General features: G+C 47.1%; 1 protein-coding gene across 1 annotated transcript in view; it reads left to right on the top strand.

Moving 5' to 3' along the window:
• Sptbn4 (spectrin beta, non-erythrocytic 4) overlaps positions 1-14,096 on the top strand; it is a 106,101-nt gene that overhangs the window by 56,654 nt on the left and 35,351 nt on the right. Inside the window, 2 exon segments of the mRNA XM_029556578.1 lie at positions 1,734-1,880; positions 3,707-3,970. Coding sequence (XP_029412438.1) covers positions 1,734-1,880; positions 3,707-3,970 — 411 coding nt within the window.

Raw genomic sequence — 14,096 nt, forward strand, 5'->3', positions numbered from 1 at the left:
GAAGGAGTGGGGGAGGAGAAGAGGGAGGAGCAAATTGTCCCAGGTGCTCGCTTTGGTCATGAGTTGGGAGGAGACTGTGGCTTGAGGAACCAGTTTTGTTGATAAGCATCCCCCCCTTTTCCCAGTGCTGGGGATGGAACCCAGAATCCCGAACCCCCCTCTCTACCACAGAGCTATACCTCATTCTTACAAGTCTTGAAGATGTTTGGGGTAATTTCTGCTTGCATTTTGGATGGCTGGTTCTGTTGAACAAGCTTTATCTTTGGGTGGGGTGCTGGTTCTGGAGGTTTGGTCTGATCCACATTAACAATCCTAGGACTAGATTTTGGGGTTTGGCTGGTTCTAGGACTCAGAAGTCAGCCTGTGTGCTGACCTTTTAGGAGTTGGGTGGGTTCTTGAACTGGTCTTGATTTGGGGGGAACTGTTGTCTTAAAGTTGCAGGGGCTGGTTTAGAGGGGCCTGCATCTCATTTTGGGTCTACTCCAGATTAGAGGGCTCATTTACAGGAAGCACAATTTGGCAGTAGCTTGGCATGTTGGCACACATTTTAATCCCAGCGCTGGAGAGGCAGAGGCAGGTGGATCTCTGTGAGTTCAAAACCAGCCTTTCCACATAGTGAGTTCCAGAGTTCCAGGCCAGCCAGGGCTACATAATGAGATCCTGTCTTTAAAAAAAAAAAAAAAAAAAAAAAAGACTTGGCAATAGTTGAGGGGTGCTGAAACTAGAAACCTCAAGAGAGGGTTAAAGATCTTTTTATTAAAAATTAAATTGCCAAGCCAGGTGTGGTGGTGCATGCCTGTAGTCCCAGTGCTTGGGAGGCAGAGGTAGGTAGATCTCTGTGAGTTCAAGGCCAGCCTAGTCTACATCGTGAGTTCCAGGCCAGCTGGGACTACAGGAAGACCCTGTTTCAAAAAAGAAAAAAAAGACCAAAAAAAGAGAGAAAAACAAAATTAAATTAACAAGGTCTTACTGTGTAGCCCACACTGGCCACAAATTCACTATCCTCCTCCTTCAGCCTCTGGAGTGCAGGGATTACAGGCATGCGCGCGCGCGCACACACACACACACACACACACACACACACACAGAGCGTTGAGGATTTTTAATTGGTCCTTGTTAGGGGTGACTAAGTCTGAACTGAATGGTCTCAGTTTTGTCTCTTTTTAGTTTTTATTACATTTATCTATTTATCTTACATGTACATGTGTTTGGATGCTCGCCTCATGGTGCACATGAGGAAGTCAGAGGACAACTTGCAGGAGTCAATTCTCTCCTTCCACCATGCGGGTCCTACAGATCAAATCAGTTTGTTAGGCTTGGCCACAAGCTCCCTTACCTACTGAGCCATCTTGCCAACCCACGGTCTCAGTTTTGCTATGGGTGGGGTGGGCTCAATTGGGGATGCACTAGGTTGAAGAGGTTGCTTCAGGGATTGATTCAACCTCCAATGGGAGAAGGAAGGGCCCAGACATGCCGCTTTGGTTTCTTGTAGGTAGTTGAAGCCAGTAGAGCCATAGGATTTGGTATTGGGGGACCATGTACTCATCTTCTGTAAGAAAGAGTTGACGATTCTCCCCAGTCAACCTTACTTGCAAAGATTTCCCATTTCTTCCTTTTCTCACCCTCAACCTTTTCAGCCCAGGACCATTCATGGGGTTTCTTGGGAAGGGTGGTAGGACTGTGCTGGGATGGAAGGAGGGACTGCCTGAGCCCTCCTACTCTGCCCTGCACAGCTGGATGGCTGGATCCATGAGAAGATGCTGATGGCGCGGGATGGCACTCGGGAAGACAGCCACAAGCTACACAAACGATGGCTCCGGCACCAGGCATTCATGGCTGAGCTGGCTCAGAATAAAGAGTGGCTGGAGAAGATCGAGAGGGTGAGGATGCTGAAGGCCCCTCTGCTGCAGCCAGGTGCTGGGGCCCTCGAGGAGATGCGCCCACACTTCTGTCACCCTCTCTGCCATCCTGCTGGACTGGCATCCCTGAACTGGTTCAAACCTGCTCTGTGTCTGCTCCTAACCATGTGACTTAGAAAGACTCATTTAACCTTCTTGAGCCTCAGCCCATCTGTTAATGATCCTCACCAGAGCCTTCTGTTTGTTAACTGTTTCTCTCTTCTTGTAACTTTCACTAAGCTGCCTTTCACATCGCTTAGGCCATTTAAGATGGAAGGCCTGAGAGATGGACTGGGGAAACCCTGGGTTGAAGCAAAATTTAGATTTTGGCAGCCCTGGTTTCGGGCCACGTTACGAACTATGATGCCTTTAGAGAATTGTGTTAGCCTTCCAGAGCCTCAGGACTTCTTCCTTTCTTTTTCTTTATTTGCTTTTCTTAAAATATTTTCTTTATTTTATTTTATGTATATGAGTCTTTTGCCTGCATGCAGTTCACCCATATCGAGCAATGCCCACAGAGACCAAAGAGGGTGTTGGATTCCCCTAGATCTGGAGTTAAAGATGGTTATTAGCTGCCATGTGGGTGCTAGGAACCAAACCCAGGTCCTCTGGAAGAGCAGCCAGTGCTCTTAACCGCTGAACCACCTCTCCAGCCCATTATTTGTTTTTTGACAAAAGATCTCACTGTGTAGTCTAGGCTGCCCTTGAACCCAGATCTTTCTGCCTCAGCCCACTGAATGCTAATTACAGTAATGCATCATTACCCCCAGCTTTTGTTTATCCATTTGAGAAAAATAAGGAAATAAATGTAGCCACTTATCTGGGCTTCTGTACATATAAAATTCACACTATGACACCCATTATCACTACTATTGCATTGTTAGGGTTTTTTATTTGTTTTTTCCAGTGCCGGGAATTGAACCTAGGACCTCATGCATGCTAGGCAAGTGCTCTACCACTGAGCTGATATTAGAGCCAACTTCCTATTTTTTAAAACTTTTTTTTCTATTATTATTTTCATTATTATTATTATTATTATTTTGTTACTGGAACAGGGCCCTTGGTAACCAATAGGACAGCACATAGCAAAACCATTCTTCTCAACTTGAGTTTAATGGACATTCATTCTCTCCCTGCCTCTCTCCTTTCCTCCCTTCCCTCCCCATTTCCTCCCCACTCCTCCTTTCTTCTCTTCCTCCTCTTCCCCCTCCCCTCCTCCCCTCTCCCTCCTCTTTCTTTCTCTTCTCCCCTCCCCCTCTCCCTCTTTCCCCTTCTCCTTCTTTCCCCTCTCTCTTTCTTTTGCTCTTCCTTGTGGTCCTGACTGTATGCGCATGTCTCTTTGTCCATCATTCCATGACCACCTTTCACTCCCTTTCCCTTCCCATGTCTCTGGGTCTCTCTCTCTTCCCCCCATGTACCGTGTCTGTTTCTTATCTTTCTCCTTTGCCTCCATCTCTATCTGTACCCTCTCTTCTGTCTCCAACTCTCTCCCCACATCTCTCCTGTGTCCTGTGGCCCCCATATTTCTATCTCTTTCCACTGCCTTCCTCCTCTTCCTCTTCTTTCTCCTCCTCCTCTTCCTCTTCCTTCTCTTCCTCCTCCTCATCCTCTTTCTCTTCCTCTTCCTCCTCCTCTTCTTCCTCCTCTTCCTCTTCTTCCTCTTCCTCCTCCTCTTCCTCCTCTTCTTCCTCCTCTTCTTCCTCTTCCTCCTCCTCTTCCTCTTTCTCCTCCCTTTCCTCCTTCTCTTCCTCCTCCTCCTCCTTCTCCTCCTCTTCCTTCTATCTCCTATCATCCACTCCTCTGGGAAGGAGGGCCAGCAACTGATGCAGGAGAAGCCAGAGCTGGCAGCCTCGGTGCGCAAGAAACTGGGTGAGATCCGGCAGTGCTGGGCAGAACTGGAGAGCACCACCCAAGCCAAAGCAAGGCAGCTTTTTGAGGCCAGCAAGGCAGACCAGCTAGTGCAGAGCTTTGCAGAGCTGGACAAGAAGCTCCTTCACATGGAAAGCCAGCTGCAGGACGTGGACCCCGGCGGGGACCTGGCCACTGTCAACAGCCAGCTCAAGAAGTTACAGGTATGGTGGCCTGGTCAGTCTGGTGTCGGCTCCCTGGGGCAGACCATGACAGCTCAGGACCCAATCCGCTGAGGTCTTTCAAGCTGACAGTATTTAAGGCAGGAGTTTCTTTCAAACTCATAGGAGGGACTGGAAAGAGAAGAAATGGGATACTGAGTCCATCTGGGTAGGAGATGGTTGGAAGCAGCTATCACTCTAGGGCATGGGGCACAAGGCTAAAGAAAGGCCCAGAGGTAGGGGAACAGCTTTGCCCGAATAACAATGACCTTCGTGGGGCACTTCCTCTGGTCCCTGTGCTCAGTGCTCACTGACCCCTCCCAGCAGCCCTAGGAGATCCATATGATTATTACCTCCATTTTACCAATGGGAAAACTGAGGCACAGAAAGCAAAATGCCTGACCCAAAGATGCACAGCTAGCCAGCGTCTGCCTTACCAAACAAGGACCCCTACAGAGCAGGCTGAGCCTGTTTAATCCACATTCTAGCGTGACAGATGGTTGGTGCTCAGGACTTGAGGGTCTGCATGGAATACTGGTGTGAGGTATGCATGGAAGCTGTGTTGCTGACCTCCCAAACTGAATGGTTGCCATCTTTAAATGCCAGGGATGGTACCTGACTGTGGCTGGTGATAAACTGAAACTGTGGAAGGCGAATTTTCTTACTTGAATTGAAAGAAATCAGCAGGGGGCAAGATTCATGTCTTTGGGGCTCCTTGAATGGACTTTTGGCAAAGTTTGCTTATAAAGTGATCAACATGATGTGTGGCAAACAAACAAATGAACCAACCCCTAAGGATGTAGCTCAGTTGGTAGAGTGCTAGTCTGGGGTTGATCCCCAACACTGCATAGTGGGGGATGGCAGCGCACAGCCCTGTAATCCCAGCACTCCAGAGATGGAAACAGGAGGACCGGGAGTTCAAAGTCATCTTCAGCCTCAGCCAGTTCCTGGTTAACCTGGGCTATGGGAAACCCTGTCTCAAAACAACAATGAAGTCAGATCTTAAAAAAATTGTTTTAGCTAGATTGAGAACTATTTGAGAATGATTGCTGCTGGGTAAGGGAGAATAGGACTTACATATGATCACTGGATTGGCTGACTAGACTCCAGTGGATGCATTTACACTGAAGGACATTTGGGTACAAACACCTGAATGAATAGGACTCAGCATGTATGGCAGCGTGCATAGGGTTCAGTGGGAGGATGGGGGAGGTATGGATGGGGGAGGGGATGTGGATTTGAGTGGGAAATGTATGAAATTTTAAAAGCTCAATAAAAAAATTGTTTTAAAGTAGGCGTGTCTGGGAATGTGGTTCAATGATGGAACATTTGCCTAGCATCCCCCAGTGAGGGGCTGAGGGGGTGGCTCAGTGGTGGAGCTCTTGCCTAGTGCCTTCAGGGCCCTAGAGCCCATCCTTTTTTTCTTTTTCTTTTTTTTTTTTTTTTTTTTTTTTTTTGAGATAGGGTCTACCTGTAGCCTCAGTTGGCCTGGAACTCACTATGAGACTAGGCTAGCCTTGAACTCACAGAGATCCCCCTGCCTCTGCCTCCCAAGAACTGGGATTAAAGCCACTGCAACCGGCTCTGGGGTCCATCTTAGCACTGCCCAAAAATGTTTAAAAAGATAGACTGATGATAAAAGCATAATTCATTGATCTTTAAAAAGCTTTGTTAATGTGAATTAGGCCTATTAATATTTACCATATAAAAAGTGAAAACCTGAAGTGTTCAACTTATTGATTAATTTGAAAACTATTAAATCTATCACAAATTAGCCCTAATATCCCTCTTTTATACAACTGAGGGCCATCAAGATGGCTCAGCAGGTAAAGGCGCTTGGAGCCAAGCCTGAAGACTGAGTTCAATACCTAGAACCCACATGGTAGAAGGAGAAAACTGGCTCCTGTATGTTGTCCACACACACTGTGGCACTTGTGTACCTACACACACATACACACACACACATTTATTTATTTATTTATTTACTTATTTACTTATTTATTTTTGAGACAGGGTCTCCCTGTAGTCCCAGCTGGCCTGGAACTCACTATGTAAACCAGACTGGCCTCAAACTCACAGAGATCCGCCTGCCTCTGCCTCCCAAGTGCTGGGACTAAAGGTGTGAGCCACCATGCCTAGCTCATAAATAAATATTTTTAAAAGAACAACTGGATTTTTCTTACATAAAAGAGATGGCTCACTTGGTAAAGTGTTTGTCTCAAACATGAGAACCTGAGTTTGAACTCCCCAGAACCATGAGAAAAACCAGGCACAGCAGTGCACACTTGTAACCCCAGTGCTGGGAAGCAGAAAAAAAGAGGATCCCTGGGGCTTGCTGGCCGTCCAGTCTAGCTGAACCCGTAAGCTCCAGGTTCACTGAGATACCTTGCCTCAAAAAAATAAGGTGGAGAGTGGTCGAGGAAGACATCCAGCCTTGATTTTTGACATCCACATGCACACACACATACACACATACACACGCACAGACATGTGTACAGATGTGCACAAGCACCCATATATGTGCACACCAAACCACATACACACAAAGAAATAAAAAAGAAAAACATACTTAAATGCAAGAAGGAACTATTTTCTTTTTAAACCATTTTAAAAATATTTTATTATTTTTGTTTTTTATGTGTATGAGCATATTGCCTGCATGTATTTGAGTGCACCTGTGTCATGCAGTGCCCATGGAGGTCAGAAGAAGGCATTGGATCCCCTGGAACTGGAGTTAAGGATGGTTGTTGGCTGCGATGTGGGTGTTGGGAATCAAACCTGGATCCTCGGCAAGAGCAGCCAGTGCTCTGAGCCGTCTCTCCAGCCCAACTATTTTCTTTTCTGCAACTCTCTCTCTCTCTTTTTTTTTTTTTGGTCTTTTTGAGACAGGGTCTCCCTGTAGCCCCAGCTGTCCTGGAACTCACTATGTAGACCAGGCTGGCCTTGAACTTTACAGAGATCAGTTGTTACAGTCACACAGGTCATCTAGCTGGGCTCTGAAAAACCTTGTTGTATACTCAAGAGAGAATGAGGATGATAAAGGCAGGTAACACCTTGGTTAGTAGGTTGGTAGATGGATGGTGGATGGATGGATGGATGGATGGATGGATGGATAGATAAATAGATCTTGTGGGTGGATGGATGAATGGATAGATAGAAGGATTGATGGATGGTTGGGTAGGTAGTAGGTACATCAATAGAGTGACCTTGTGGATGGATGAGTGAATGGAAGGATGGACGGATGGATGGATGGATGGATGGACAGATGAATGGATGGTCAGGCAGACAGTCTCATGTAGCTCAAGCTGACCTCAAATGTGCTGTGTAGCTGAGGTTGACCTTGACTTTGGATTCTCCCTCCTCTACCTCCTGAGTGCTAGGATTATAGGTTTGGACTGCTACAGCTATTTTATGTGGTGCTAGGGAGCAAACACAGCATTCTACCAACAGAACCACATTCCCAGCCTTAGTATTTTTTAAAAATATTTTATTATTTTATGTGTATTAGTGTAGTGCCTACATGTGTATAAGTGCACCAGTGTCATGCAATGCCCACGGAGGTCAGAAGAAAGAGTCAGATCCCCTGGAACTGGAGTTACAGATAGTTGTTAGCTGCCATGTGGGTGCTGGGAATTGAACCCTGGTCCTCTGCAAGAGCAGTCAGTGCTCTTAACCTCTGAGCCATCTCTCCAGACCCCCAGCTTTAGTATTCTTATAAAAATAGTTGTAACTTTGTAGCCTGCCTTGAAAAGGTCTTGGGATCCCTAGACTACATTTTGAGAGCTCTGTGCCAACACTGTAACCCAAGTCCTTCAGCAGCCCTACAAGGGAGGTGCTGTTACCCTCAGGTGTCCATGAGAAGGAATCTCCTGCCTGCCCAAGGTCACACAGTCACTAAGTGGTCATTCAGTACCATGTTTAGTTGTTAATTTGAGATTTGGATTTAGTTTTTGTCTGTTTGTTTGTGACAGGGTCTCTCTGTAGCCCCAGTTGGCCTGGAACTCACTATGTAGACCAGGCTGGCCTTGATCTCACAAGTTCTACCTGCCTCTGTTTCCTGAGTGCTGGTGGGCTGCATGACCATGAGAAGTTTGATCATAGCCCTGCCACTTCCTGTATGATGCTGGGGAAGCAGCACTGCCCTCACTCTGGGCCTCAGTTGCCTCCTCCATGCGATGGAAGGACCCTGGAGCTAACCCACTCATTGGCAGCAGGACCATAGAACATCGATATCAAGGGGGCAGAACCTGGAGCTGGGCTGCCTGGAGCCTCCATCTCACTTTGAAACTTGCCAACAGGGTGGCCTGGGGATGTTACTGCTGTCTTTTTGCCTCAGTTTCTTCTTTACTAAAATGGGCATGCTGATGGTACTGCCTGCTGTGGGCACCAGGATGATGAAAAGACATAGCCCATAAATTCATTTAAGATTTGCTAGCCGGGTGTGGTGGTGCACACCTGTGATCCCAGCACTTGGGAGGCAGAGGAAAGCAGAACTCTGTGAGTTCAAGGCCAGCGTGGTCTACATAATGAGTTCCAGGCCAGCTGGGGCTACAGGGAGATCCTGTTTCAAAAAAGAAAAAAAGAAACTTTGTTGGAGCCAGGTGTGGTGGTGCACGCCTTTAATCCCAGCACTTGGGAGGCAGAGGCAGGCAGATCTCTGTGAGTTCAAGGCCTGGTCTACATAGTGAATTCCAGGATAGCTGGGGCTACAGAGAGACCAAAAAAAAAAAAAAAAAGATTTTCTGTCATAGCATATCTAAGATTCAATATTTGCTTGGGACGGGAGTCCTTAATTTTAATGGTCTTCAACCTGAGGGTTTATTTGCTATACTGTGTTCAAAAATTACATGCCAGGCATGGTGGCGCTTAGTCCTAGTACTCGGACTCAGATCTCTGTGAATTCAAGGCCAGTCTGGTCTACATATCGAGTTCCAGGCCAGCTGAGGCTACAGGGAGACCCTGTCTCAAAAAACCCAAAAAGAAATAACTGTGGTCTCCAGGCATGCTGGTCCACCATACTTATAACCCAGGACTTGGGAGGTAGAGGCAGGAAGATCAGGAAATCAAGGTCATCCTTGGCTACATAGTGCGTTTGAGACCAGCCTAGGATACATGAGACCATGTCTCAAACAAACAAAGAAAAATAGCCAGGTGTGGTGGTGCACAACTATAATCCTAGCACTTGTGAGGCTGAGGCAGGAGGATTGCCAGAAGTCAGAGGCCAGCCTGGGCTACATATGAGATGCTGTCTCCAAAGAAAAAAAGAAAGCAAAAGAAGAAAAAAAAAGAGAGAAAAGTTACTTATTGTGTTACTTATTGTGCCAGGTTCAGAAAGATAAATGTATTTCTCTCATATGCAGAATCTGTGTCTGTCTGTCTGTCTGTCTGACTGACTATGTATCTGTGTGTATCTACCATGCAAGTGAGACATGAGAAGAGGAAGGGGTCAGTAGGAGATGGGGCAAGGACAAGTAATGGATGATGAATGTGATTACCGTACATGATATATATTTGAAAATATAACAAGCACATTTTGTTTTTTGTGTGGTGTGTGTGCATACATGTTTGCATGTGTGTCTGTGTATATAGAAGCCAGATGTTCATGAGTACTCACCAGTTTAGCTAGACTGGGTAGCCAGTGAGCTCCAGTGCTGGGATTACTGGCCTGCGTTGCCATACTCGGCATTTTAGGAGTGTGCTGGGGGTTTGAACTCAGGTCCTCATGCCTGTGTGACAAATGCTTTACGAGCGGAACCATCTCCCCAGCCCTGAAACCCATTTCGTACAATGAATTTTTCCATATACAGTAAAACAACATTTTTTTGGTCTTTTTGAGACAGTCTCCCTGTAGCCACAGATGGCCTGGAACTCACTATATAGACCAGGCTGGCCTCAATGTTACAGAGATCTGCCTGGGATTAAAGGTGTGGGCCATCATGCCTAGAAAAAGATATTTTAATTTAAAATGTTATTGGAGCTGAAGAGATAATTCAGCAATTAAGAGCATTGGCTGCTCTTTCAGAGGACCTGGGTCTGGTTCCCAGCACCCACATGGATGGCTAACACTTGTCCTTAACTCCAGTTCCAGGGGGCCCAATGACCTCTTCTAGCCTCTGTGGGCATTGCACGACATTAGTGCATGTACATAAACACAGGCAAAACACTCACACACATAAAATATAAATAAATCAAAAATTAAAGTTATTTAGGGATTGGGGTACTGCTAATAGATGGGGCACCTTGGGTTTCATCACTAACAATGTAAAAAAAGGGAGCCAGGTGTGGAGGTGCTGCACCTCTATAATCCCTGCACTTGGGAGGTGAAGACTCAAGGAGTTCAAGGTCATCCTCTGCTATAGAGCAAGATGGAGCCCAGCATGGGCTCCATGAGACTCTGACTCAAAAAACAGAAACAAGAAGAAAAAAGAACCAGGCATGATAGCACATGTTTATAATCCTAGCATTTGAGGGGCTGAGGCATGAGGACAGGCATAAGTTCAAGACTAGTCTGGGCGACCTGAGACCCTGTTTCAGGAAAAAAAAAAAAATACAGAAAGGGAAACAGAAGGAGCCCCTTGGGTTAGCTTCTCTCCGCTTCGCGTTGGCTTTCTTATTTGGTCCCAGTTACATCATTTGTTTCTGTTCGGAGTCCATCTCCCCTTCCTCATGTGGCTTTTTATAAACGTTTAGAGGTGGCATATGGCTCATGAACATAGAGCTAAACGTAGACACCCGAGGCTCAGTGGGTCTTGCCAATTTCGTCCCCGCATGCTTCTGCTGACAGCGCTCCCTCCCCTGTGGTGAAGCATCTCCTCTTTCCTGTATCTCAGCCAGCTCTGGGTATCATCAGACACGAGTTTCTCTGAATCCTGTTGGGTGGGAAACGATGGTGAGCTCAGATCTGAGTTTGCAGATCTTTGCTTTAACTGGTGATCTTATGCCTGTGTCCCTTTCTTGGCCATGTATATTTCAGAGGGGAGGATCTGCTAGGGGTGGTGGCATACCCTTGCAATCCCAGCACTCAGGAAGTAGAGGCAAGTGAATTGGGAATTGGGGTTATCTTGGCTACATAGAGAGTTGGAGCCCAGCCTCCAACCAAAACAACAACAACAAAAAGCGTAACCAGAGATAGTCTGAACACTGTGTCCCAATTCTTTAATCCCAGCACTCTAGAGGCCATGGCAGGTGGATATTTGTGAGTTCCAGGCCAACCTGGGCTACATAGTCAGTGCCAGGCCAACTAGGGCTACATAGTGAGATCCTGTCTCAAAATCAATCAGTCAATCAATCAATCCATCCATCCATCCGGACAGAATCTGGAGCCTTGGCCTCAGCCAGAGCAGAGGGTGTCCCCTCCCTTCCCTGAGTGGGAATTAGTTGCACCCAGCCCAGCAGACTGTGTGATTGGTCAGGATGGGGGGAGCGGTAGGAGGTGAGATATGGAGCAAGGATCTCATTTTCTCAAGTCAGCGTGGGATAAAGACTAGGGTGCAGTCCCACCGACAGCTCTGGAGGCAGCTCCAGGACTCCTAGGCCCTCTCCCCAGCAGAGGGAGCTCGAGGCAGGAGTGACTCAGTGGGCTCCAGCCTCCAGATGGAGCACAGCTGGTCCTCAGGAGTCAGGCGGGGCCTCCCAAGGTCCTGCTGTTCCCTGGGGCCCACCGGGAGCTGGGAGCTGAGCACCCGGTATCTGCAGGAGGGAGGGCCTGGGCCACCATCCAGCTTGGCTCATGTAGCGCTCTCTGTCTCTCTCTCTCTGTGTGTCTCTCTCTCTGTGTCTCTCTCTCTCTCTCTCTCTCTCTCACACACACACACACACATCTCTCTCTCTCTCTCTCTCTCGTCTCTCCTCTCTGCCCTGCTTCCATTTTTTTCTTTTTGTTTGTATTTTCAGTCCCTGCCAGGCCTGGTGGCTCATACCTGTAATTTCAGCACTTGAGAAGTTGAGGCAGGAGGATGGCCAGGAGTTGGAGGCCAGCTTGGGCTATATACCCAGCTCCAGGTCATCTTGGGCTACATAGTGAGATCCTATCTCAAAGGGAAAAAGAAAACAAAACTCCTCCATCTCTGTCACCCTCTTTTGATCTTCCCTTAGCCCTGTGTCCCCCTTGTCCTCTCTGCCACTGAAGCAAGGATAACCCCTGCTAGACCCAGACCACATGACCCAGAGGCCTCCCTCAGGGCCTCCTGCCTGACTGTCCTTCCTGGTGGAGGGAGCAGATGGTGGAGTCCCAAGCCCCACCTTCCCAGCCTTCAGGAGCCCAGCCAGCTGGCCTGGCTCAGCTGTGGGCTGGAAGCATGGGGGCTGCTCACCTGCCACCTGAGGGGGACAGGCAGGGAACAGACACGGTAGACACTGCAGCTGCAGGGCCAGCCCTGGGAACCAGCCCGCACCAAGCCCACTCTATGCAGGGCTTGTTCTCTGCCCAGGGAGACCCAATCTTCATGCCCTTACTTCCTTCTCCACCCTACGGCTGCCATGTGACCCGGGGTGTGGGTCACATTATCCAAATATGGAGAGAGTGGTGGAAAGCTTGGGCTTCTGGTCCTGTGGTCTTGGATTCAAATTCTGCCTCTCGGAAGTTTTACTCTGGAGTTCAGTTTCTGAAACTTGGAGCTGGGAGGGAGATCCGAGAAGGGATGAGGCTGATGGGGGTCAGGACTGGTGGAATCTTGCTATGGTGTGGCTAGCGACTGGGGCTGTTTTAGAAGAAACTTCTCCTTTTTCTTTTCTTTTCTTTTTGAGACAAAAGTCTCACTATGTAGCTCTAGCTGACCTGAAACCAAGTTGGTCTCAAATTTACAGAGATCCACCTGCCTCTGCCCCCAAGTGCTGGGATTAAAGATGTGCGCCACCATGCCCGGCTTCTTTAACTTTTTAAAAGAATATTTTATTTTGTGTGTGTGTGTGTGTGTGTGTGTGTGTGTGTGTGTGTGTGTGTGTGTCCAGGTATCTGAGGAGGCCAGAAAGGGTGTTGGATTCCCTGGAGCTGGAGTTAAAGGAGGTTGTGAGCCACCCAACTTGGGTGCTAGTAACTGAACTTGGGTCCTCTGAAAGATCAGCAAGTGCTCTTAACTGCTGAACCAGCTCTGTAAAATATTTTATTTTTATTATTGTTATAGGACAGAGTTCGTAAAAAAAAAATCACCAACACCACTTTAAGAAAAGTAGCAAGGTAAATTTTAATTTTCGACCGGCCGGGCTGTCTATCTCGGAAGTAGAAGCAGCCCTGATGATTGTTAAGTCAGAGTTTTTATAGGACTATAGAATTATTATTAAAACAGGACATTTGTGAACCAATCAGATTTGTACAATAGAGCAGAATTTTGATTCTATTGATTAACAACCAATCATTGTACAGACAAGTGATGCAATCATATAACTTGGCACTCAACTTTGTAACATTAAAAACTAGCCAACTGTTTTAGTCATAACAAGTGAAAAAAGACAGTCAAGGTAAATAACTTCTAGGTGGTCGTAGGTGACCCAAGACAGCAAGCAGATTACAGAAGCAAAAACAAGCTGGTTAGTCAGATGTATGATGTCTGGAATTAGCACATTCCATGGTTCATGGCTAGGACAATTTTCCAAGGCCCAAGGTTGCCCCCCTTTTCCTTTGGTGTGGAGCAAAGTTGCTGCTGAAATGGCTCTGAACAAAATGGAGTAACTTAGGGAAGTTTGCTGAGCCAGTTCAATTATGTTTATTTATTTATTTATTTTCTTTTTGAGACAGGGTCTCCCTGTAGCCCCAGCTGGCCTGGAACTCATTATGTAGACCAGGCCTCTGCCTCCCGAGTGCTGGAATTAAAGGCATGTGCCACCACGCCTGACATTATTATTTTTTTTAATGCTTTGAAGAATTATTATTTTTTAATTTTTTAAAAATTTTGGGCCAGGCGTGGTGGCGCATGCCTTTAATCCCAGCACTCGGGAGGCAGAGGCAGGCGGATCTCTGTGAGTTCAAGGCCAGCCTGGTCTACATAGCAGTTCCAGGCCAGCTGGGGCTACAGGGAGACCCTGTCTCAAAAAGACCAAAAAAAAAAAATTTATTTTATTTATTTTTACACCCACTTCCCAAATAGCACCTCCCATAGCCTCCCTCCCCCCACTAGAGCCCTTATACTCTGAT

The sequence above is a fragment of the Nannospalax galili genome, unplaced genomic scaffold (genome assembly GCF_000622305.1).
Source record: "Nannospalax galili isolate Female #2095 unplaced genomic scaffold, S.galili_v1.0 scaffold886, whole genome shotgun sequence".
Lineage (NCBI taxonomy): Eukaryota > Metazoa > Chordata > Mammalia > Rodentia > Spalacidae > Nannospalax > Nannospalax galili.